The sequence below is a fragment of the Ostrea edulis genome, chromosome 2 (genome assembly GCF_947568905.1).
Source record: "Ostrea edulis chromosome 2, xbOstEdul1.1, whole genome shotgun sequence".
In the NCBI taxonomy this organism is placed as follows: Eukaryota; Metazoa; Mollusca; class Bivalvia; order Ostreida; family Ostreidae; genus Ostrea; species Ostrea edulis.
The window spans coordinates 36,085,316-36,112,719 of record NC_079165.1 but is presented as its reverse complement, the minus strand read 5'-3'; the positions used below and the strand labels follow the sequence as shown (position 1 = coordinate 36,112,719).

Here is a 27,404-nt window from a genome sequence, read left to right as displayed (position 1 = left end):
AAAAAAGAATTAACTAGGTTGCTAATAGTTGAATGTAGCCTTCATTCTTAATGTAATTACAGTAACATATTCTTATTAAATCTGAAATTCAAAATTACCGGTATATGAAAATACATGTAGTATTGGTCAACCAATGATTTACAGAAATCAAAAATATTTGAATATTTCAGGGCCCGAACGGGCTGTCCTCACACCCTCTTGTAGTTCTTTACAATATAACTTGCAAATGTTTTAATTACTAGCCATCAGAAAATCCAAAAAGAAGAGGATACACATTTCATTGTCAATTTCATTTTTAAATAAAACAAATTCAGACAATTTTAGACGTTTTCTGAATTATTTTCTTTTGCCATGTCCTTGTTATGGTGTTCTGATCAGGTCAGGGCACTCGCTCCTTCGCGTTCAGGGAATAAGCGAGACGACGACGAAGGCTAAAACAGGAAAGCGGCATTTTTGCTTTCGCTTCCTTAACTTCGCACTTTTGCCCCTTCCTCGCAATAGGAAGTTGCCAATATGCGGGCGTGAAACCAGAAAATGGCGTCTTTTAATGCAGATAGGAATATAATATATCAACTGGACATGCTATATCTAAGTGTATTCATATATCTACAAAATATTTAAATGTACTTATTTTAGAATAATTTACCTGTCCAGCAGGGGCGTAGCCTAGGACTATTTCAATGTGTAGGCCCGAAAGATGAAGCTAGGTTCGACCGAGGTGCGAAGCGCCCAAGGGGGGGGGGGGGGGGGGGGTGTCACCCCCGAAATATTTTTTGAAATGTTGGGACTCATTTGCACTACTCTGAGCATGAGCATCAAAATAATTGCAATATACATTAAATAGTTTACAACTTTTCAAAGATTTCAAACTGTTAAGTCCAGTGAGTCAATGTGATCACCAAAAGTTTATAGAAAATATGCAACCATCATTTATATCATGTAGAATGCATTATAAAAGGAAAAGGCCCGACGGCATAATAATTTTATATCCGATTTTAAAAAACTAGAAATATATATGAACATATTATTTTTTGCAAATATCTATAGACAAAGATGTGTTTTGAAAACGAAAAAAAAATGTGTAGGCACGTGCCTACTCGATTCTAACGAAGCTACGCCCCTGCTGTCACAAACTGCACAGGAACCTGATCAGTACATATATGACAAATACATTATATTACGAAGATATGAAACAACTTTCTTTCAGGAAACAAAGTTGTACTCTATCCCAAAATTCTTTATGGATAGTGATATCATTCGGGGATAGTGCAGCCCAGATGAAATTAGATTCTAATAATTAATTTATTCATCTTGAGCATGTGTAGATTGAAACTTCCTTAAGCGAGGAAGTGAAAAGACGACAACGAAGGCGACGATGTGAAGTTGCGATATACATGTAGTATCGCCCCGTTACCATCGCTTCATTGTCCTCGCAATATTGCTCTTTTGCACATTCACCCCAAAACTCGAAAGTGCGAGTGGCTAAATAAAAAGGTCATGTTTTGTAAGTTTCTGTGTAGCATGTGGCTAAAAGAACGGTACCAGAGAGTTTTGTCATTCAGGGCCATGTTGGTTTTTTTAAAAATCAAAAGGACTGTGCCCGGAAAGTGTAATGTTTGATTCTGTTCCCCGTCATGTCCATATGAAATTGAAGATATCAATCAGAAAATTGTAAGCAATCGATTTTTAAAACAATTTTTTTTTCAAAATGATATTAGGTCAGAGTCAAAAGTTTGGTCTTATATAAAAATGTTTTTCATGAAATGGGACGTTGGTGTGCAAATATCCTAGACCTGTCGACTGCACATTCATCTCATCAATATTCATTTGTTACGAAATCAAGACACAATTTTACATGTAGTAGAACAAAGTCAACAAGAAGAAATTTTATCAAAAAACCTTGGTTTCCGTATACATGTATATCAAATAGTCAATATTTTGTGTTAACCAAGTAAAGTCGTAGTAAATGATATAGTGTTATTTAAAACATGTTATATTATGTATACCATGGTAGGTATAGGCAGCAGACAGAGTCTATATTAGCCTTCTCCTAAGATACAAGGACACCACATGTGTGTATTATAAGTACACACTTGGTTGAAATAAACAAAGTAGCCATGTAACATACATGTAGATATTAATAAGGTATATAATTAATGCATATGTATACAGTGTACTATGTCAGTAGTATGTGACATAATTTTTATTGTAATGACAAAAAGATTAAATATAATTGCATATTGATTTGATACTGATATCACTAAATATTCCCCTAGACGATGGATCGTGTCTGTGGATGAACACGAGTTGTATTTCTTTTTACAGACGTTTTAACCTTAACAGCATAATCCAAAGCTCTGCTGCTGACAAATACATTTAGAGTGTTGAGTATGATCATATCTTCTTCTTTTCAGCTCGTGTATAGTTTTAAGATAAATGTTTTATTGAGCAAACTTATGTAATGGCACGCCAGTCTCGATCCATCAAAGGGAGATATTTTGATACATAAATAGAAAATTAGCAACGCATATTGTAAAAGATTATACATTACATTTGCTAAACTTGACAATGCTCAAATGTTCAAAATTCTTTAAAAATGATTCCGCTCTATAGAAAAAGATTTGGAGGAACCTGACTTCAGCACTACTTGATCACATGCCTGGGAGCACCGTTGATTAATCTTCTCATGTGCCTACATAGATAAAATGGAAAAAATATTGAAACTATGTAGGAAAGCGTGATAAAAATATGAAATAGGTGTTGTCCTAATGGTAATTGATGTAGGCTGAAATTTAAATGTTTTACTAATTCTTTTTAATTGTATCATAAATCGTCCAATGTGCAAAGCATCACAGTTGGATTTCGAATTCAATTGCTGGAGCCTATCACAACCCCATGGGATAGTACCGTATCTTCTTATGATTTCATGGCAGTGAGTGTATTGATATTGCAATATATTTAGATATTAAACGTCTTTGACCTGTTTTGAACTGAGGTCAATCTACCACCCAGTGAGTTAATTATGGGAGGAAGAATGGGTATTTACACTAAGGGGCACTTTGTTGAAGTCTAAGACGAATTTATGGTATGATTTTTGAGGTTTGTATATTAGTTTTTCATAAACAGTGAAAGTGTTTGATTCGGTCGGCCTGACATAAAGTATATATTGATCAGAAAAAAGCACGAGTCATTGTTCCAGTGGTAAGTAAAAACACGTGTACTTTCAAGGCAATGCCACCTTATGCAGTTTGTTTACTTGCAAAATTCCGCGCATCACTTCCGCTTCCTATCGATATTTCTAAGACTCGTGATATCGAATGATGCTTCTATTTGAAATATTTGACTCGTGATCAATTTGATGATTCTCTTATATTTTATCAATATGTTTGTATATGAATAAGATAAATATTTCATTAGAGATAATTAGTAACATTTTCAAACAATATAATTATGGAAATGTTGAAATACCTCATAAAGTTTGCGACAATGCCCCTACTTCTGATTTAGGATTAAAAGCAATCAATAAGCAACACCTAGGGCTAAAGGTTTTTAGGTGAAAGCTATTCCAGAGAGTATTTAATGTTGAATGACGATATGAATAATTTACCATCTTTAACCTAAAAAATCATGACATAAAAATCACCAACAGTGATAGGGGCTATGTATATCCAACCCATTAAACAAAACACATTGTGTGGTATATTTCTGCATAATTATTCTATGTATCCGAATTGTGTATTTGCTTCGAATTCGCCTTCCATTTTTTCATTTGATACTTGCTGCCAGATATATCTCCCAAATTCCAAGCTATCCGGGAAAGACAATGTAGTTGAGAAAGAAAAATTCTTCAAATATTTGAAATCGATCCCGTTTTTTGTTGGGTTTTTTTTGGGGGGGGGTGTTTGTTTGTTTTTTCAATTTCATATGATTGATTTCTCACCAGAATTATTGATAAGGTATCTTATACATTTTTGATTATTTTTGAAAATTGTCTCTGTTCTAGTAAAACGATTCTCCGAATACAAACATGAGTTAGATTAAATTCTAAATCTTGAGAACTCTATGAAATTAAGTGAACTGCTTTGTTTCATATAATTTTTAGTGGATCATTTGATGATTTGTTTGCCAAATTACGATGAAGATTTCATCATACAAGATCACGTGTTATGTTGTGGGGGAAAAGAATCATGTTTTAGGTACAAAATGTGAATGAATTTGGCATCTGTTACTGCAACATTCAAAAAACGGATACACATTTGATTTTTATAAAATCTCAACCATTACCCCTAAATCTTCCGACCTGTCTGATACAATTACATGTGTTTAATGTTTGGGTTCGTTTAGAGTTGCCGTGCGTCCGCTTGTTTGCTGACCAAGAGAAAATAATTTGTAAAATAAAGCATCCTTACCAGCACCTGCGAATGCACTAACCTTCAAGCACATATTGTGTTTAATTGGTATAGATCTTGTTTAAATATACAACAGGGTGATGTTTTAACTGAACCATAAGTAATGATAAATGTATCCATTGTTCCTATCTGTTGACGGTAACAATGTACTTATTGGAGAGAGAAAGAGTAGTAGTATAGTAATAGTAGTTAATGATCTAAACTTCATTAGATAGAAAAACCTCCCAACATTGATTTCTAGTTCTCCCATTGCTGGTTTGATAGGTTATACGATTATCGATCTCAGGCTGTTGTAGTGAATACTCTGCCGTGGCTTGACTATCCACTGATGCTTGTTGATCAGAACCAAATTCTGTACCACACGAAACTCTTCGTTGATCGAGTACTTCTACATAAAACATGTTATAATTCAGTGATTACGATATTTGGATAGCCGTCAGACCTGGTGGCTTGAGCGGAATGGAAAGAGTCGCCTGACGGTGGACAACAGAAATGGAACAACGCTTCTTCTGGTTCGTGATTGGCGTTATGGTCACGCTCTATGACGTCATCGCGGAGGAACCGTTCCATCTGAAGATAGGTAAGTGATCTCTATTATTATCCCAATTCTATGTCGTAGTGTTCATCTAAGATGCGTTGCCAGTAATTACCTGTACTTACCTGTTAATACCTAGTCGTATAAGATGCTAAAGACTAATCTGGACTGAAGAGGGAAAATGTGTGAAGTCATGCGACCATCTTCATCAAGTTCATAAATAATTTCGTTCTGTAAATGATGCAGCCATACTTGACCATGTAGCGATGTAGAACGAGTTTGTGATAACTGGTCTCCATTTTATGTACAAAGCTATCTTAATAGAGGTAATTTTCTTGTCTGTGGAAATAGGCATGATATACACGTATTGTTATTTTCTCCTAAATCCTTAATTAAATGCAATTTGCAATACTTTTAAGCCACTAAAAGTTACTGCGCAAGTTACAACGCAGACAGTCCTGCTCTCTCACATTGTGATGATTTAAAGTTCAGCTCAACATTTATGTTTAATTTGCTACACGTATAGCCAAAGTTTCTTCGTCCACTGTTAAGAACCAGAAGTGACCGCCTATAGTCAGGCTTTGATGTCACTTGCTTTAATTAGTGTCTTAGTCCCCCACATGTCCCAAATCTTTACAAAGTTCGCATATACTGTAACATATTTTTTTCTATTTGTTTCATTGCTAAAAGAGGTCGATGCCTTAAACTAAAAGTAAACATAGCAGTGAAAGTTTCCTTAAATAAATTTCATTTCGATAACACACATAAACAATGAGAGAGCAGACCTAGATTTGCGAAATTTTACATGTTTTGATACGTTTACCATTACAGATTATTAGTATATGGAGGAGAACAACCCAGCTGACGTTGTATTTTAGATGCCAAAATGTCTATCACAATTTCTGCTGAGTATTCCCATTACATTTCACTGAAATGAAATAACTAGGTGCGTTGGACCTACTGAGAGATCGAAATTAGAATGTTGATTATTTTGCTTACAGAGAAATATTTCGATAAATCAAAAATCCACTGGTTTGTTTCTGTGTTCAAGGACAGGTTCTAAAATGTCCTTCTAACCTAACCTTTCTACTAGCTTTCTGTTTCATGAAACTTCAAGGTGCATTTGAGGACAATGTTTTGATTGTTTCTTACTGTAAAGCAAATATGTGATGCTAACAAATATAAATTCTTTATGTTCAATGGTATATAATACTACCATACAAACATGTTCATTATATATATATATATATATATATATATATGTATATGTATATATATATATATACCATGACATACGTAACATCTAAAGGATTGAACAGCAAATATAAATATCAACATCGAGGAAATCTATCGAAAATGTTTGTTGTGTAAAATTGAGCAATAGTTTATGCATACCTCTTTTCATGAATTTTGTAGAAAAATTAAGTTATTTTCGTCAACATTTCAGAAGACGACGTGTATGCCGAGCGTACAAGTACATGAGTATGGGATTCTCCGTATTTGAATTTAGAAGGTCTCAGTTTTACAAAATCTCTTTTTGTTCACAAGAACAGATGATCTGAGGACTTAAATTTTCTGTAATTAGAGACATCGTATCAGATGAAGTTCTTCCAATCTCAGAGGAATATTACAAGAAGTTTCGTTGAGTGGTTGTGTTTAGTAGTGACAAACAATTTGTATCTTTGTATACTCATAATGGCCATGCATACTCATGAACATGAGATTGGTCGATGAAGCATTTAAACAAAATACATTCATTCAATGTACAAAACTACTCAATGACAATCACATCTTTTTATTCTGCCTTGGATTTTGTAGGAATCGTTAGTACTTGGAAACCCATCTACATTAATTTGCTGGAGAAAACCAACCTTTCATATCCCTCCACAATGTCAAACATTGTTATTCCCAAGCCGAAATCACAGTATGATAAAATGCTAAAAGGTAAATATTGTAAATCAATTTCCAACATACTTTATAAACTTTTATTTAATGTATTTTAATGTTTAATGTATTTTATCAAAAAACCTACATTTTGAATTGTGAAAAGCGTATATATTGAACAGGAACATTTGAAACTGATTCAGTTTCATTTCATCTAGATCTGTTTCCTTTCTTCAGATATCTTGAATATTTTCTTTCATTTTGAAATATTCAGTACCTTTCAAATATAAACCCTTTCTTTTAATTGACACCTCTTCGTCAAATTGATTTGTGAACAAATATGGTAGAATTATCCGTGATTTGGCCTTTAACCTTTGGTATTACAGTCAAGGACTTCCTTACCAATAACCAAATTGACGTCATTCTTGGTCCATATGATGACGCTACGGGCATTGTAGCTGACAAATTGAGAATTCCATACATATGTACAACCGCCGCTAGAAGCAACCTGAAATATACATTCCAAATTCTACCACCTTTACAGGACTTCAGTCAAGCCATATTTGATATGACCAAGAGCTATGGCTGGGACAAAGTCAGCCTGTTTTATGATGACATAAGGGGTATGATAATTATTTTCTTTCGTTTGCAGAATATGAATTTAATGACGTTTTAGTTTTAAATGCAGACTCTTTAAGCGAAGTTAACTGATATTGTTGCTATTTGTTTATTTCTTTATTTGTTGATCTCAATATAATGGCAACAACTTATACTTTAGCTCTCTGGTTTGACGCGAATGTTTATTGATGCCTTGCCGATAAACAAAACAAATAATAAAGATTAAGTTAACCTATAAACAAAACAAACAATAGATTAAGATAACCTTTAAAGCAAATAAAAACAGAAGGATGGAAGGCAGATCCGATACGTTTATGCTCATCATAGCTGAGGAAGCTGTCAATTTATCCTCTAAATTCAATCAGTGTTAGAAATAAAACATATGGAAAAGAAAAAAATGCTAAAGATTAGGTGCGCTTGATCTGAGCTATTTAATTACTCGATAAGTATTACCTTAACATTAGGATATGCAGAAAAAATAATACATTACTTAGCTGTGAGGGAGAGTGCGGATTTACCATCTTACAGAGGTGGGCGAATCTACCAGATATGAAGGAATTACATTGATCTATACTTTATTTATTCCGAAAGATATTCCATTACCTGTGAATCTCACGTATCTCTCTATTACATAATCTGTTTCATCACATGAGCATATGGTACAATGAAGGGTGCTCTGTGGTAGACGAAGACATAATCAAGACACGAACATGCCTGATTTGATTACGAAAACATAATGATTGACGAAAGTCTGGGAGAAAAGTTTTATGACGTCTTGTCATGCTGTCTGATAAACAAATATGGCACATTTCAGTATGAAGAACGTCAACTTAAGATAAAATGCTTGTCCATCCTTCTTTTTTGCCCTCCTGTGTTGGTAACACATTGGATCATTACGATTTCTTGAGTAAAAAGTGTTGAAAACTTATCATTCTAATGTAATCAATCATTAAATCGATACGTGGGTTTTCTTGAATTCTTGGCTTTTATCTATAGATGTTATGTAGATACAAATAGCACCTGCTTAAAGTACAGTCTACTGTCACTGCATTAAAAGCAATATTTCACCTTTTTTCTTGATTTCAAAACCTTCTCTAAAATATTTTTGTTAAATATCCTGATATCCAAAGGCATTTTTGTGAAGTCTTTGCATTTTATATACAGGTTGTAAAGAAGATTAATGAACATAATAAAAAAAAACTTTATTCGTATCAAAATGCTGTATACAATTATTATCTGTTAAATTGATTTGAAATCTTTGTTCATAACATGTTTTCAATTATCCATCTCAGGGACCATTCACTATAATGGATATTGTTTTGTGTTCTGGAATCTACAGCTAAAGTACGCGTAATCTACGATCCCCGTTTCATTGATACAGTATATTATGTAATCTACAACCCCATTTCTTATTCTTATGAGACAGACTTTATTCAAAAGCTCCTACAGGAGTAGAAAATATTTCTTCCTGTGGCCTTCAACGCGACATTTAGATTTATCGACGACGTTTTATCTATTAGCATTGTCAATTCGATATATTCCAATTAACTCGAAATAGAAGACACCACATCTGCTTCGTAATTAGATATTTTATTGAAAATAAATATTAACAGCAAACTAACAACTCATTTCAAATGGGATGATTTCGGCTTCCTCGTCGTCAACTTCCCATATATATGTAGTAATATTCCATTCTCACCTGTATATGGTGTTTACATCTCTCAACTGATTCGATACACAAGAGTTTGTTCTGCGTATGACCAGTTTTTAAATCTAGGCAGGTTACTGACAAACAAGTTGATGTTACTGGGTTTAAACATTCTCGTTTAAATTTAGCATTTCGCAAATTCTACGGTCGTTATAACGATCTAGTTTGCCAATGCAACCTGTCATTGGGTCAAATGCTGTCTGACGTGTTTCATACCAATTCTAGACCGTTCTTGGCACACTGATTCTGACAACGGATTACTCCGTTGACCAGATCAAGATATGGGACTCATGGCGGATGTGACCGGTCGACAAGGAATACTTACTCCTTCTGGGCACCGTCTCCCACCTCTGGAATATTCAGGGGTCCGCGTATGCCCAACTCTCTACTTTCTATTCCTTACAGGAGTCATGAGATTGATCACTGTTCGTTATCTTCACCTTTTCATACAGCATATTCTGTAATCTATGGTTTCAGTTTCATTGATGAAAAGGTGAACATAACGAACAGTGATCAATCGCATAACTCCTATAGGGAATACAAAATAGAGAGTTGGGTAAAGACGGACCCCTAGAAATACCAAAGGTGGGATCAGGTGACTAGGAGGAGTAAGCATCCCTTTTTGACCAGCGACACCCGCCGTGAGCCCTATATTTTGCTCAGATAAATTCAAGAATCTGCAGTCAAAATCAATGTACAAAGAACGGCATAACAATTGGTATGAAACACGGCAGACAGCATTTGATACAATATGTTCCATAATCTACAGCCCAAGTTTCATTGGTACAGTTTGACCGGAATGTTACAATCCAAAGATTTACCTCCTAGCAATAATAAGAAATTACAAACTTTATTAGTGATAATCAACCCTCGACTTGAATAACTGATTCAACTAAACCAGTACAAATGTGATTGTCTGACACTTTAGGCGTGTACATTATGGAGCAGTTGTTGACCAATCATGATATGACGGTAAAATCCTGGCATGTTCAGCCTCACTCGAATGACAAGGTTGTAGAGAAACAAGTAAGGGACCACCTAGTACGTATGAGACAGGCCTTTGTCCAAAAAAGCATCATTTTCTGCTCCAAAGATCACACTCAAATCATTCTGGACCAGGTGAGTATTCAATTACTTGAAAAGAAATTTATGACATTGAAGTACAGTGTATATTGTGATAATTTGGTTAATTAAATGAATTACATTAATGTATCTGAATTAAAAGACTATTTTTAAAAGAATAGAAAATAACGAATTTTACACTCCCAGTAAGGACTATAAAGTTTCATTTTTAAAACAGACATGTTTTGTATTTTTGAAGATGTAATTGTTTCTGTCTAACTTTCCATTTGTCCAGGCTAGAAGTTTGGCAATGCTATCACAACCGTCTGAGTGGTTTTTCTACGATCCGGTACTATCTTCTTTAATACATGAATGCATCAATATATTTGTGACGTAGTAATTTGAAATTTCAAAGGAATTTTTAAAGACAAATGCATTTGCTAACCAGAATTATTTATATGATAAATCAAATTTGATATGAATTTTGATTTCATTTTTCACATTGATTAACGTTTTATAGGGGGACCAGTTGGTTCCAGTATTTAAGAATTTTCCGGATGTCTTTTTGAACTTCACGGTCTTTGGACTCATGGAGTTTGATAGCAGGAATGAGATATCAACCGTGGACAACATGCAGCGCCTCAACATTAGTCTCGCGGCGGACTCATTAAAGGTGCTAAATGTAACGCTTTCAAGGGCCAAAGAGGTTCAGCGAAGTGATACTGCCACATCCATTGCGGAGGAACTGAGAAAGGTCAATTTTTTGTACAATCTTTCCAAGCTTTGCCTTTCAATTTTTCATTTCTAAGAAACCAATTAGCTTTTTTAAAACTCATTTTGAACCGTAGAGGTATGTGCATAATATGTCTTCAAAATTTTGAAATATCTTTGATAATATCTACATGTACTACTTGATTATATTTACATGTACTACCAGGTGTTTTAACTATAATGCAGGAGGTACGTGTATCAATAATTTTGTTTACAGATTAGAATTCCTGGCTACACTGGCGATATAGAATTTGGTCCCGGTGGCAGACGATACAATTATACCATCAAACTGTCTGAGATAGAGGGTCTTGATTCTCTACAGGTAAAGAACTCACATAGACCCGAATTCATACAACACTCTAGTTTTCATTTCTATATTGAATGAGAAGTATTACTACTGGGTTTCAGTTTATGATATAGCAATGGAAAATTTAGGCAGGAATAGTGAAAAGCAATATCCTTTAATGCGTTTCTTGACGAGCAAGTCAAGTTTCATATACTTTAACTTATATCGCTATCAAAGCTATATATTTTCATATAAGATTTGTGAATTTTTATGTAGAGGTTTGTCACCAGAGATAACGAGTATTGGAAGGACGGGTTATTATCATATAATGTAAGCAGTGTGCATAAAACAAGTAAGGTAGAGGGTATAGAGACAGTTGACGTAATATTTTACGTCATAGCTTTATGTGCTCATCTTGTTTCAGCCTATGTAGACCCATGTAAGCGTTGCAGCACGTATACGGTTTCCAATTGTGACCTGCAAAGCGAATGATGCGCATTTCTTATATTTGAGAAAATGCATGGGAAATCGTATGAAAATGCATATTATACAAAGCACAGAGGGAATTTTTCACTATGAATTAAGATAAATTTCCAATCATATTTCAGGAATATCAATTTGATATATCACCTTCAGGTCATTCTGCGTATAGCAAATGTTATCAATTGTAAAGACATCAAATCGTGAACAATTCCCTCTGTTCTTCGGTTTTCATGTAGCTGTGAATGACGAAGGCTTTTACTATGAAAGTACATGTATACATTGCTTGCATTTCCAAAACAGGGCCACGAATTTTCCAGCACATCGGTATGTCAGGCTAGTGTTGTTTTCTTAGCTTGCTTACTAGAAGGTGTGGCTTTCACTGCTGAAATCAACCCACACAGGAAATGGTGACATGATGAATACTATTTAAAAGGAAAGGCGCCCTTTTGGATATTTCTAAAAAATGACTTCAAGGATATCACCGTAATGAACAGTAATACGTAGATATTAAACAATTGAAATATAGGATATCTAAAGCCATATATCATCTTGGCTTGTCTTGCAGAATGTGCTCATTTTGTTATGTTTGTTTGACTAAGAAAACGAAATTACTCGGATATTTACATTGTAAATATATGTGATTATTACAAAATTTCTCCCACATAGGACTGGGGACTAGCATTGGTTGCATACCTCTAAAGAAAACTTTTGGACTCACTTTTACTAATACCAAAATGTCTGTCCCAAAACACCCTTTTTGAAGAATCTTTGCAAATAATTGATTGTATATAAATTTTAATCAATTTATATATATTTCATTTAGAAATAAAACCAAAATTTATGCTTATAACTAAATATTTGTTATGATTGCCATAGTCAGAAGTACTTTTACAGAATGACCCCGTAACTGGGATCTTTAAGTGACCATAGACGTCCATGGTCACCAAGCAATGTTCTTTGAATTTGACGATTTTTTGGGTGGGGGAAATCATGTCACCATTTCTTAATTAGGAAAACAGATTACCACAAATATTTTTCTTGATCTTTAATTCAGCAACGGTAGAGTGGAAAATGTTCTTGGACCACTTGCATTTACTAATGTTTCTTTCGCTATACACCCTGCTTTACGCGTGTTTCCTTAGCAGCAGATAGTTTAAGATATGTCACTCCCAATGTTTCGGTACATAGCTAAATCTTCCATTCTCTGTAACCACTTCATCTTTGACATACATAATAAGATTTTCGATATACTTTAAACAATGTTATAACTCGATAACAGAAACACGATTGGTTCCTGTGGATATCCTGAGAACGGGTAGGAATGTTCGAACGTATAGGTTTTTTGCTCTATATTTAGAATCACGTGTGACTTTTTTGTACCAGTAAGGAACGATAATGGTCATATATTCCTTGAATCCACGCCTATCGGGAGTTACATATAGAACCTATCCAGTAGGAAATTATAGGCCTTACCATGGCAAAAAAATGGCAAAAACGTTGGTTTCAATTTCTATTCGGATAATTTTGCAATTTACCACAGGGATTGTTTTTACTTTAAATAGTTTAATTTTACATTAAAAGGTTTATGACGACAAATGTATCCATGCTAAACCCTTGGTAACAAGAATCAGCACGAATTGAACAATGTCAAATATTTATCAATTTACCAATATGGACTTTTAGCGAAACACGTTATTTTCTATGACCAGAATTTTTTTAGACTGTAGCAATGGTAGCACCGATAATGTAGAAAATAAACGGCAAGAGGGCTTATACCATTTGTTACCATGGAAACATTTTGACAAAATATGAAATTGATAACAAAAAATATCAAATGATTATGATATACTTTCTATTACATTGTATAATGATTATATTACAAATTAAAAAGTGTGTAACTGTTATATGCAAAATTCAAAGAAGCGAATATTTCAAAATTGGTAGAGATAGTTGATATAGTCACGGTGTTCTACATAGGACATACAAAAAAATCAGTAATTATTTTATCTTTCTTCAATGACCCGGTACCCTTACTTGATTTTATATCGTGCTAAACTTTTAATTCTTATTGTCTGAAAATGTCAGAATTGTTGTAAATATATTCAGTATGAAAGTCAATGGGTATCAATTTGCAGCAAATTACAAATATCAGACAACATTTGGTCTACCTTATGTCTATTCATATTTGCTAGGTTTTTGTAGTAAAGTTATGCAAAAAAGAGTAGTTTTATATTCATACGCGCATTGTTCACAACTGTAGAGCATTCATGAGGAAATAATATATAACGAACAGTAATTAATCTAATGCCTAGGAGGAGTAAGCATCCCCTGTCGACCGGTGACACCCGCCGTGAGCCATATATCTTGATCGGTAAACGAGTAATTTGTATCAAAGATATTAAAAGCAAGAACATTGGAAAGGTAAAAATCAATATTTTCCAATATAGTTTTGATATAGTTACATTGAGGAGTGACATGCCTGTACGTGTGTTATTTACACAAAATATATTCTCCAAGCATTTTTTTTAAATCTGAATAAGGTATAAATATGTTTCTCAGTGTTTGTCATTTTGAGTTTTCAATCTTGAAAGGGGTTACCATATCGTGACCAATATTGATTCTGTTACATGTACCTACTTCCGATTATTAAGTAGTTTAGTTACATCTTCATTTTAGCGAGGGGTCAAGCTGCAGGTTTTACACATTTATTCATTAACAATACGAAATGTGCCCAATTTTCTACCAAACTAGTTTCAATTTCTATTCAAGCAAATTTTTAAACGAAAATTTGTAAAGAAAAAGTGTTAATAAAGTGATATATGGATTATGTGTTGAAGTTTGAAATATTTTCACTAGAATAATTTCATTGAAAGGTAATTCATTGATTCGTATGATAAGAGCAGAATTTGGGTCTTTAGTTTTTAAAACAATTTTTACAGTGTTAAAATACCATGCTCCATTTTGATTTAGAAAGACTTCATTTTGGGCTGAGTTACAATTATTTGGATTATCATATGTGTATTATCTTCGTTAGGTTGGGGTGTGGAGGTCTCATCACAACACGTCAGAATCGCGTATTCACTTTGAGGAAGTGAAAAGATTAAACAGAAATTATTCCTTTCCTTTAAAAGGAAGAACAGTTTCTGTTGTTATGATATTGGTACGTAAATATTTAACAACATTAACAGCTTATCAAACCGATCAAAAGATGAAATTAATATGACATTGTAACTGAATTACAAAGCACCGCCGTTGATGTAAATTAATAATCCTGTTTGTCGTTACCACAAATCCAGATAAAAGTGGAATGTTACATGTTAATGATTTGTAGGAGAAGCCTTTTACGATGCAGAAGAGAGATTACATGCAGCGTTTGGGAAATGACCGTTATGAGGGATTCGCTGTGGATCTGATTACAGAAGTGGCGAAAATGCTTGACTTCAACTTCGAAATTTATCTGGTACACGATGGCAAATTCGGTACCAAAATGGAAAACGGGGAGTGGAATGGTATGATAGGAGAGCTGCTAGCTGGGGTAAGTTGTACATCTGCACCCATTAGCAATGCTGTGTTTGGATCATAAGAGGGTTCAGTACTGCGAATAATAATGATATCAGTAAATGTTCCGTAAAAATTTCACAATTTTCTTCGTTCACTGCCACTGTCCTTGTTTGCAGAATGCCACTATGCTAGTTGCTCCACTCAGCATTAATTCACAGAGAGAGGAGGCGGTGGATTTCACCAAGCCGTTTATGACACGTTACATAAGTGTTCTCATGCGAGTTCCTCAGTCTGAACAATCATACTTTGAGTTCTTAAATCCTCTTCATAAAAACGTTTGGTACTGTACATTTGGCGCTTTTGTGATGGTAAGCGTCATACTGTACTTTCTGGAAAAATTTGGTATACGCCAAAACAAAGAATATCCGGCAATTTCATTCAGAGAGAGTTTCTGGTTTGTCTTCGGATCTCTGCTACAAGGAAATACGGACGCATCTCCGTCAACACTTCCGGGTAGAATATTAACAAGTGCATGGTGGTTTTTTGCACTCATTTTGATATCATCGTACACAGCTAATTTGGCTGCATTCCTGACAGTCAAGAAGATTAATACCCCAATAAAATCAGTCACTGACTTGGCATCTCAGACCAAAATTAAATATGGTACTGTGAAAAGCAGTGGAATTATGTTTTTCTTCAAAAATACAAATATTGAACACTTTGCCAAAATGTGGGCGCAGATGTCCGAGGTCGACCCATCCTCTATGGTAGACAATACGGACGAAGGATTCCAAAAGGTTAAGCAGGGAAATTATGCATTCTTCTGGGACACAACTGTGAATAAGTATAAAACGATAGAAGATTGCCAGTTCATGGAGATAGGTCCACATTTTGACCCGAAAGGTTTTGGTATCGGTGTTCCCCCTGGTGCCATCTACCGTGAGGACTTGTCTATGGCCATTCTGAAGCTTAGTGACACGGGGATGCTTCATCAACTGGAAAATAAGTAAGCTGTGGTCATCGTTTCATTGAAATCAAATAAACAAGATTCTCTTGGACTATGACCTTCAGGCGTTTTCGTTGAAAGAAAATATGCATCACAAACAATAGAACTGGTTGCGCTATATTGGGTCATTTTGCACGCTGAAAATGTTGGCTTTTTGTCCCGAGAAAATTTGCCAAAAATAAAGGCGCCAAAAGTTTATTCATATAAATGATACATTTGTTAAAAGTGCAAATATTTCAAATTACTTTATTTAAAAGAAATATATGCTCAGTATTCTCAACGCCAAATCTACGGTACCCGATATACGGTGGTTGGTTGTATATTGTTTAACGTCCTGCTCGACAATTTTCAATCTCACCATTGCCGGAAAAGAGCTATATAATTTAACTGGCTATATAGTGTTTGAAATCCTAGGTTTTGCCAAATTTTATGATGCTGATATAAACAGCGTGCTACTTTTAGGTGGTGGCCTAGCCGCTCCTGTCCGGACCTGTCCAAACCGTCAGCAGACGAGACGTCCGAACTCAGCATTGATAGCGTGGCTGGAGTGTTCTTCATTCTTCTTGGCGGTATTGCCCTGGCTGGTATTGTCTGTGCATTTGAACACTTTGCAAAAGTCGTCAAGAAAGCGGCAAAAACGGTTGGTTTTCTTTTGTGTATTCTTTTACACTTTTTCGTCCTGCCAAACATCAACTACTGTGTATGTAAACATTTACGTCGTGTTTTAACCGTATTTCCTATTTTCACATGCAAAATACTTTAATAGATTGAATAGAATCTCTCCACTTCACGTTCAAAAATCCTCTTCCTCACACTTTCAGATAAAAGTTGTAAACCAATGCTCCCTGTGGATTCAGATGATGATAGAACACTTTTATTTCCGTTTAGCTAGATGATAAAAAAAAATTAATTACGGCCGTAGAATAGTTTAATTTTGATCACAGCGTCAGTTATTTTTCATTATATTTTTCACATGTATGATTATCTTACGAACAATGATACCTATAACATATTGAGATATATATCTAACGTTTCAACAGTTTACTAGTTACTGTACCAATATGTATGAATGTATTAACGAGATCAACATCCATTGTTGAAACAGGTGCATTAATCAATTCATTATGCTACTTTGTACTACCTAATAGTCTTTAACGTAGAACAAGTTGCGATTTTTCACATTACCACATCATTTGAACAGACATTTGCTTATAAGTATACATGTAGGTTAGTTCATGTGAAACTACAAAACATAGGTACATCTAATTATCTAGGGGGAAAAAACGTACCTTATATTTTTAAAATTTAATATAAATGCAATTTAAACTCACAAAAATTGCCGTCAAAATAGTTTTTTTTTAAAGAGGACAAGAAAACTCTGTCTAGAAGAGTTATTTTCATACATTTATTTCATTCATTCCTGTAATATTGTTTGCATTGGGAATTCCTTGCAGATATTCGCAACATGATCTTCACCAATTATACTTCAATATGACGTAAAATCAATTCTGTAATATTTTGATAGGAATTCTGGTAGCTCTGGGATTTCACCAGCTTTCGAGCTATGTCAAATGAATCGGAATAGTTAATATAGCTTGTCCGTCTCAGGGGGACATTCTCACGACAAGGGGACGACAAAACCGCCAATAAAAATCAACTGACAAATAATAAATTGTATGATGTTTAATTTCGAAAAAAGTGAGTTATAATTGTGATTTCAATTTATCATTTTATTGACAATTTATTGAAAATAGATAATGCGATTGTGTACACAGGTAATTGTATTCGTTTGCTTTTGGTCGGAAAGCAGCAACATCCAAGTGTGGGTTGTTCTATATTATCGAAAATGTCAGGGTATGATTAATTTTAAAAAATAACGTCTTTTGATTTAAATGCTGGGGAAAGAAACGGTAAACAAAATACTGTCGACAAATTATCGATGTTCAGCATTCAGTTAACATACATATTCGTTAAAGACTATGATTCATCATGATGCATTGTTTAAAGTTAATTGAGTAATGCAATTATACAGGTATAGTAAAATATGCATGTATGTCTAATATAGCTACCATAAGGTGATTATACTGTGATACATCTGTATTTAATCATGTGGATGGGTTGAGAGAAGGGAGGGGTGGAGAGTGATAAAATTCCCGACTTACACATCTTATTGTATAAAGCTACCGTTGTTGTTTTTTTAAATAGTATTTTCTCTACTTCATCGTTTGTCCTTAATATGCTGCATGTTGCGATCTTGCACTTTTTGATCTCGCTTCACCTCGTTTGTTTGGAACCAATGATTTAATTAGCAATTTCCTTCTTTGCAGGAAAAAAGAGGTAAAAAAATAATGTTCCCTGCATGAGACAGCATGTTTTCTTTCCCAGTCCGGCTTAAAGAAACACTTGCCTTCTCTACGCTTATAATCTCAAACTAACAGGAATAATCTGAAATTGTTTATTTCACTATCCATTCAAAGACTTAATTTATTCAGGGATGTTTGCTACATAGTTTTCTTCATTATATTGAGGGTAAGCGTTTGTACTGCAAGGACTGTCTATTTCAATATCAGGATATAATGACTATGATATATTTTCTTCTTTTCACTAAACAATGTTAGTTTCAAATACTATATTGCATTGATTCTTGATATCGCATCTACATTAAGGCTGAAATAAACTCGATGATTATGTATTGTATTAAGTGCATTTTGATACCGAAAGTGTATTTTTTTTAGCAATGAAAAGTGCAACGATGCTGAATATTTCAGAAATACACCTTCTAAACATAATCATGTTGTAAATACATATAAACTGTTAAGAGATATATAAAATTCAATGCAGGTGTTAGTTGGTGCACTAAAAATGAAATCCTTCCAGAATTGTCTTTGTAAGAACTCAGTTGCTGAAAAGACATGTATCATCTTTTGTTAAACTTTTATGATCTATTGACATAAGTTTTGTTTTTAAATCGATTAAAAGACGTATCAAAATACAGTTGTATGTATTAGATCTTCAATTTTCTAAATAACACTATAAACGTTAGGCGGTCAAAGTACACACACACACACACACACACACACACACACACATATATATATATATATATCGTTAGCTCGTAGAGTATCCAAAATGATTCGCTTGCGTCTTAAAATCCTGTTTGATGAAAAATAAGACGCAATAAAGTTTTATAATGTCGATAATTTAGGTACACATTAAGATACATCACTCCTACTTGATCCATATTATTTAATTAATGTCTGTCCGTGTAGATTCCCGGACTCTCCGTGTGTAAAGTTTGGGCTAGGTTTACTGATATTTTGCCCTCTTCTGTGCATGTCAGTGGACAAGTTACTATTCTATCTGCATATCCTCTCAAACCATATTTCAAAAGTACCAATGTTAGATATCTCTAATGATATTTGATATATCAAAATATATCGTAAAATGTGCTGCAGAATTACAGGTTTCAACATTCATATTTAGTATTCCATTACCATTTCATTATTTTATTATGATTTTGCTTTATACAAACAGCGAAGCACCAATGTATTCCAAGATTTCTCAAGCAAACGTTTTAGCCTTTTAGCACACTTTGTAGAATGCAAATTGAGAAAATTGTAATGGTGAAAATTGTAAATTTGATAAATACTACACGTATCATTGATAGCCTTTGGTCAGTACATTGTATATTATCATCATGCGTCATTCAATTCATTAACGTCATACTATTATTAGTAAATTACTTGTATTTTCGTATTACATGTATTTTGAGCGGTTTTTCAAATTCAATGATTTTTTTTTTCATTTAAGTGAAAGGCCATACTTTTATAATTTCAGGAGAAGAATGTGAATGGAAAAAATAGTGAAATCAAAGAAAGAGAAAGTTTCCTGTAAATGTTGCCTAGAGAGGCGGGGCACTCATCGAGAATGTTGCCATGACACCTGTAAACAATCACGAAGAGTTTGAAATGGTGCAAAATATGACTAAATAGCATAACTTTATCAACTATGTGTTCTCTGAATAAAATTCATTATTATGTATGTGAAACAGAATACCTTTTTAATAAAAACGAATAATGATCTAATCCATGCTTAGTTTCTGTTTTATCCATCTTCATATGCCAATTATAGTGGTAATGAGTTTGGAACTAACTTTAATTCCAAACGATGCTCGGCAATCAATGACAAAAGTTTTAACAAGGTAAATCAGTGTCTTTTCCCAGCTGCCACTCTCTCCATTTGTCTAAGTCGCGATTCTAAACAATAGCAAGTTCCTACCTTTATTGACATTGTCTCTATCATCTAATTTTTATAAATTTACAATTTTGAAATAACGTAACCAGTCATCTGCAAATGAATTGTTTGTATCGTTATTGTCTTTAGTTAAAAACGTGAAACAATATGTATAGATACTAACAGGCAATGATAATAGCATGCAGTATTTAGTGTATATTTATAGATACTAACAGGCAATGATAATAGCATGCATTATTATGTTCCCCAAACAAAGTTTGGGAACATATTGTTTTTACTCTGTTTCTTATTATTATTATTATTATTATTATTCTTTTTCTCCGGTACTTTTTTGTCCGGTAGTGTTCTCAGAAACTACAAAAGGGATCGATATGAAACTTTCCAGGATGATAGTATAGCGTTTGTAGATGTGCATAGTGATAGTCCTTTTGTCTGCATGTGCATGCACGCGCGCGCACGTGCATTGCAATTTTGGTACAAAAAATGGAAAATCAGAATATTGAAGGAAGCGATATAAAACCTAACTAGGATGATAGTATATCATTTGTACATATGAAAAATAATAGTTATTTTGTCAGCACGCGCACGCATGCGCGAGCACACTCATTACAAAATTTGTACACTAACTTTGGAATCAGTCTAACTTTTTTGTTGTTCATTGAAATGGCTTGAAATTCATATCATAGATAGATATTGAGACCCTTAACTGATTTGCATGGTCGAAATTACCAATTTGCACGCGCATGCACGTGCGCTTCATTTTGATTGGATAATACTAAAACCTTTGTAACTATCTTTTTTATGAAGCGAATGAGATGATATTCACAGCATACATAGACAATATGTGTATCTATATATTGGTGTAACAAAAATATGCCAACGCACACGCGCATGCGCGTGCAACGTTTTTTAAATGTTCAATATTTAAAGGACGATAACGTTTATGTTTTTCTTCAAATTCTATTGATATTAATGGTTTAGATGTGTCTTGGTACTCCTTACAAATTGCTGTGGTTAGAATTACTGCTCAGCACGTGCATGCACGTGTGCTGAATTCTGATTGGACGATTTTTAAATCGCTATAACTTCCTTATATTTGGTGAAAATGTTATGAAATTCACACTGTGGGTATATGATACACATGCCTGTTGAATGACATCAACAAAAATTCGGAATCATACACGCGTGCGCGTGTATGCGCGTGCAACGCTTTCTTTAATTTTTTGGTACTGAAATGACCATATTGAACGTACTACATGTAATTAAAGGCTAAAATAAAATGATTTTTTGCTATAGATTCACAAGGACATCACTTTTTAATTGGGGGAGGTTTGGGGAACATCTGTAACGGTCCCCGTTACAATTAGAACTAGTTTAATGTATATTTGACTTGACCCGCCACTCATCATCGATTCTAAAAGTATTGACATTTATTCCCATTAGTCATTACTGTTAAATGTTTGGAAACAATGGTGATTTGTCTTCATTATTTTGATGATTCCATTGGTAGCGGTTGCAGTTCCTTACTATTCTAACCCGAAGTAATCAGTTGTTTCAAAGTTACCTTGTGTAACAAATGCTAATTGTACTTGTTTACCAAATGATTTGTTATTTACTTTATATTAACCATCTAAAATGGCATTATGTCAGTCGTTGTTTATTCACGGTCAAATTTTTAAAGGTTCTGAAATTCTGAATTTCTCAATGCATTTATTGCAAAATCATTCCGTTGCTATAGAATTAGAATATTTATTCAGCCAATTTGGGTCCAAAGAGGAGCATTAGGATGCACAAAGTCCAATTACAGAAAGATATGTCAAAGAAATGCACTGCATGATGAACAGAGAATTAGCCTTCAAATCTATCAATGCATAACATACACACAAAATATATGTTCATGTAGTACAAGCATAGTAACTATGTTGCAGTAATCAATTGCTATATGTGATGGTTAGGAAAGTTTTTTCTTCAAATAAAGCAAGTATTTAAAATATGTGAAAAACAATTGTTTTTCGAAAGTTGTTGAGAAAACGGTTGAACACTAATGATAAAGGGAGCTTTACACAACCATATTTTTAATCAAAAGCCTTTATCTAAAAAACAAAAAAACAAAAAAAAAACAAAAGGTAAAAAAAGAAAATTGGAGTGTTCTAGCTTCTCCTGAGTTAGTGCCGGATTCAAAAGTCCCCATTATTTTTCATGACAAGGTAACACTATATTTATAGGTTAGGGACTGGCATTTTTCATTGCATTTATCTTTGATATGGACCTTTCTTCCTTCATTCTCATCGAGCGAATAAACAAATGAACTATGAATGACTTATAGCTACCTAATCCTTTTACATCTCTCTCCAAATACGTAATAACGTCCTCTGATTTAGCGTTAGCATACCATTTTTCTTACGTCATAATGTTATTTCGCTTTTGACCGGTCGCGGTAGAACAGTGGTAGAGCATTCGCTTCGTAACCGGGAGGTCGTGACTTCGAGCCCCGCTCATGCCATGTTTGTAACGTCAAACCTAAGGCGATAATATAGGAAGTTATTGCTCCTTCGCCAAACGCTCGGCAATCACGGGTCTTTCGCATATGACCTTTAAAACGGAGGTTCTGTGTCGCGGCAGGAGTTGGCACGATAAAGAACCCTCTCACTGCTACGGCCCTGAGCAATAAACAAAGGTCTAAAGTGGTACTTCACCTTCAGCTGGTGACGTCACAATATGAGTGAAAATTTTTCGACGGAACTAAAACAAAACAACAAACAATCAATAAATCCATTATTTTGCCGTTTAGCTTTGTGTTATTACGATTTAGATTCGCAGTATTACGCCTGAAAGAAAGAAAGAGAGTTACAAAACTATAGAATGAGTTACATACTAGGATATTTTTGTATTATCTTATAGTTTTGTGTTCAATGGTCCTTCCTTCTGTAACCTAGTGCCTGAACTGTAGACAACAGTAGAATAGTAAACAATAGGAGGGAGGGTCTGGGAAACATTGCGGCCTTGTTTATTGCTACATGTACATCATTTTAATCACTTCTTTATTTTTTGATGTACCATTTTTTATGTAGTTTGTATTTTTGTGCATATATATTGTACATCTGTAATTATAGAGCATCAGCATATTGAAATACCATTTTGCATTGTGTGATTAGCTGTTAGACTGATCCCCTATTATGGTTTATATATTTTTCTTCATTTTCGTCAATTTCAATAAATGACATTTTTCATCTCTACATTAGCGTTTATTCAATTGATCCTTACTCATCAAAACAGAGCTGTGGTGAGATCGTGCAGCATGAAGAAACACAGATTACTTGATGAGTACTCGTGATGAAATGTTGTTCAAATCAAATGAGAGAAGGTGCTCTACACTTTCTACTTCAGGGAAGTTTGACATGCGAAAGTAAATTCTCTCTATCCTCCACCCTGGCCCTCTTATCTTTCAGAGATTCATAGATGCTTTTATCGTACGAAGATCTACCACAGGTACATGTTTAGTGCATGTGCAGATAATTATTTCTTTGTCAGTCGGAAATATGTCGATCACGTACGTATACTGTTCATTGGAATGATAAAAAATGGGTAGTTCTGGATCCGGCACTAAATGGTTGGTGGGTGTCCTCGGGAGAAGCTAGGATATTTCAATCATTTTCTCTTACTTTTTAAAACAAATTTGGATTATAATTAATTGTGCAAGAAATCCAAGAATGGAATGCACTTAGTCCGGAAGCAACATTGCCCAATCACTATAACGTTATTGTAAAGCAGAATATATCCGAACCAAACGCACAATTAATTATTCATACTAACATAGTAAGCTTAAGCACAATTGAGATAGATAGATAGATAGATAGATAAATAGATAATCATATTCAATTTGTATTCACCTGAGAATGGATGAAGCGCTAGTGATTTGAATATATTTTGGAACTGCATATTTTCCTGTATATATATATATATATATTAATATATATATATATATATATATTAATATATATATATGATGTTTTCCAAATTACATGTATCTGTGGCAAAAGCCTGCGATGTTTTTCGTTGTAAAACGTATTCAGACTTGAGGAATAAACTCTTCTAAAAACTGTGCAGACAAGACAAATTAAACATAACTGATGTGCACTAATTTTACTAGAGGGTTATATCGGGTTATCCATGTTTTGAACTGCTTTATTTTTTCAGCAGTTTTATCAATTCATTTTTAATCTGGTAGATTTCATTCGTTGTAAACTATCTAGAAGTGCCTCCAGTGCGTAATCATATTATACATCTGGTTTATGAGCAAATTTTGCAATTGCGATAACTACCAACATTAGGGACTTTGTAAGTTGTAAGAATTTGTTTCCAACCCTTTACTGAAAGGTGAAGATAGGGAACAGTGATCAATCCCAGAACTCCTATTATAAGGAAAACAAAATGAAGAGTTGGACAAACACGGACCCCTGGACACACTAGAGGTGGGATTAAGTGCCAAGGAGGAGTAAGCATCCCCTGTCGACCAGTCAAACTCGCTGTGAGCCCTATGTCCTGATCAGGTCAACGGAGTAATCCGTAGTCAAAATCAGTCTGCCAAGAACGGCATAACAATAGGTATGAAACACGTCAGACAGCACTTGACTCAATGATAGGTTGTATCGGCAAACTAGATCATTATAACGAACATAGAATTTGCGATATGCTGACTTTAAACGAGACTGTTGAAACCCCTGTAACATCAACTTATTTGTCAGTAGCCTGCCTCGATTTAAAAACTGATCACACGCAGAACAAGCTCTTGCGTATCGAATCAGTTGAGAGATGTAAACACCGCATGTAGGTGATAATGGAATATTGCCACATAAAAATGGGAAGTTGACGATGGAGAAGCTGAAATCATCCCGTTTGTCATAAAGTTGAGTTCTTAATTTGCCGTTGATATCCATTTTCAATTTTAAAAAAAATCTTAAGTAGGAAGCAGATGTGGAGAACTATGTGGTGTGTTTTATATCATGTTCACAGGGATATATCGAATCGACATATGAATGAAAATGATTTTTGTTAATATTATTTGTAAAATTATATACAATAAAATACAGTCAAATAAAAAATATCTCATATGTACAGTTGTAACTTATTAAAGTACAAAACTAATATCCTGAAAATTTGCATTATCAGTTTATTTGTCGCCTTGCTTTTGATATATCGGGTTCGAATTATGTATTTAAAACAATGTAAAATCCCTATTTTTCGTGGACTTATATTTTTCGTTGTTTCGGAGGCATGGAATTACACATGAATTCAAACATTTACGAACAGGAGAATATAAACTACTATGAAAGAAAAAACTATTGCAAATAAAACCCAACAAATGCGTGTTTTTCTTAAATCATAAAATTTTGACGAAACAAGTATTTTTACCGTTTATTGTAATTGTCGCTGTGCCGTTATGGCGCTGGGGATAAAACAACCTGCCATTGTAGTACATATAATAAATGAGATTTCACTTTGCAGTAAACGCTGGAAATAGTTCTGATGATGGAAGAAAGTATATTTAGATTTCAGCAGTATATACATGTATTTTATTTATAGACATGCCTATTTCATGTACAAGTTCAAACATGGTACAACATTACATATGGATTAATACTAGTATACTAGTTAATCTGAGACAATACAAAACGAAATTCATGATGATATCAAAACAATGAATATGAGAGGATACGAAATCTTAAAAATCGTCATCTTCGCAAGCCAAGGGGAGCGGAGTGGACCGAAAACCCTGGGCTTGCTAAGATGTGTTTTGATTATCATATATATATTTTTAAAATTCAAGCAAAACATCAGCATTTCTGAAATGGAAATCCAGACGAGAGAATTTTTACGTATGCACTATATATGAATCTGATAAATTTTATGCATGATGATTTGACGTCATAATCATGAATCATGTAGAGCTTGAAGTTTTACATCAGATAGCGTAAACAAAAATGTTTGACATTGCCATGATCACAGCAGATAAAATCCAAGTGTAATCCCTGTCATTCAGATGATTGGAAATGTCGAATTATGTCCTATTTTAGCATTAGTAACTCTAGAACGTGGGATCTTTCTGCACTGATTCGGATTCGTGCCGATGATATCAGTAGATTGATGGAGACTATGCCCGGCCATTGGTTAAGTAGTACTGGTACAAGCACCAAATCACCCATCCTGGAGACAAAATAAAACAACAGAATATCCACTGAATATCATCTTTTTTGCTCATCTTCAACTCCCCAAAAGTTAGAACTATAAGAATATTATTGACGTTTTTAATTTTGACTTCATTAACCATTATCAGTTCTAACTGGGTTTTTCGGGTAAACTCATGTCCACGAGGGGTTGTTAACTTCAATGTGTAGTAGTTGGTGGATTTTGTACTGTTTTGATAAAACCCAAACAACAAATTATCGATATCCCAGGCTTAAATGCACTTTGTTGTCTTAACATTCTTAGTACATGTAAGTAACTTAATCAGTGGATCGTATACAAGCCTGGGGGTTATAAAAAATATTTGAATACGTTTTCATACTTGAACTCTGTGCTCTAAATCATACTCATAAGTGAAGGTTATAAAACTTTTATCAAATCATTCTTATACTCAAATGGAGTGCATGCTCAAGATTTTTCGAGTATGCTTCGGAGCTTGCTCAGAGTTGTACTCAAAACAAACATGACTGAGTTTGAATATGAGTATTATAACCTCCAGGCCAGGCTACATATGGAATTTAGAGGCAGGAAACTACAGAGAACGCAGGATGTAGTGCAATAGTTTAAAGCTGTATGACCCGATGTTCATGTATTATTTTTGTACATAATTACTTTAAAGCAGATTAATTACTTTATAAAGTTAT

The 27,404-nt window shown here is 34.1% G+C and overlaps 1 protein-coding gene across 6 annotated transcripts; it reads left to right on the top strand.

Annotated features, from left to right (window-relative positions):
• Positions 1–2,803: 2,803 nt before the first annotated feature.
• Positions 2,804–20,348, top strand: LOC125680743 (glutamate receptor 4-like). 6 transcript variants are annotated; one of them, XM_056153887.1, is made up of 13 exons: positions 2,804–2,932; positions 4,823–4,989; positions 6,763–6,888; positions 7,215–7,451; positions 10,083–10,273; positions 10,512–10,565; positions 10,737–10,970; positions 11,205–11,309; positions 11,550–11,603; positions 14,791–14,916; positions 15,088–15,291; positions 15,434–16,263; positions 16,726–20,348. In XM_056153887.1, exons 2-13 carry the CDS (start codon positions 4,902–4,904, stop codon positions 17,024–17,026), a joined length of 2,550 nt encoding a protein of 849 aa, XP_056009862.1. In that variant the 5' UTR covers positions 2,804–2,932; positions 4,823–4,901; the 3' UTR covers positions 17,027–20,348. The 6 variants fall into 6 exon arrangements, with proteins under 6 accessions (XP_056009862.1, XP_048776457.1, XP_056009863.1 ...); XM_048920500.2 differs by lacking the exon at positions 2,804–2,932 and having other exon boundaries at positions 3,335–4,989; positions 16,726–16,903; positions 20,101–20,348; XM_048920502.2 differs by lacking the exons at positions 2,804–2,932; positions 11,550–11,603 and adding an exon at positions 12,057–12,080 and having other exon boundaries at positions 4,448–4,989; positions 16,726–16,903; positions 20,101–20,348.
• The last annotated feature ends 7,056 nt before the right edge of the window (positions 20,349–27,404 follow it).

What these genes read in the sequence shown, in the direction of transcription:
- LOC125680743 (XM_056153887.1), top strand. Translation starts at nt 4,902, where the DNA reads ATGGAACAACGCTTCTTCTGGTTCGTGATTGGCGTTATGGTCACGCTC. An exon ending in CTCAAATCATTCTGGACCAG is followed by an intron (nt 10,274 to 10,511) that starts GTGAGTATTCAA and finishes CCATTTGTCCAG; the next exon opens with GCTAGAAGTTTGGCAATGCT. An exon ending in AGGGTCTTGATTCTCTACAG is followed by an intron (nt 11,310 to 11,549) that starts GTAAAGAACTCA and finishes ATTTTTATGTAG; the next exon opens with AGGTTTGTCACCAGAGATAA.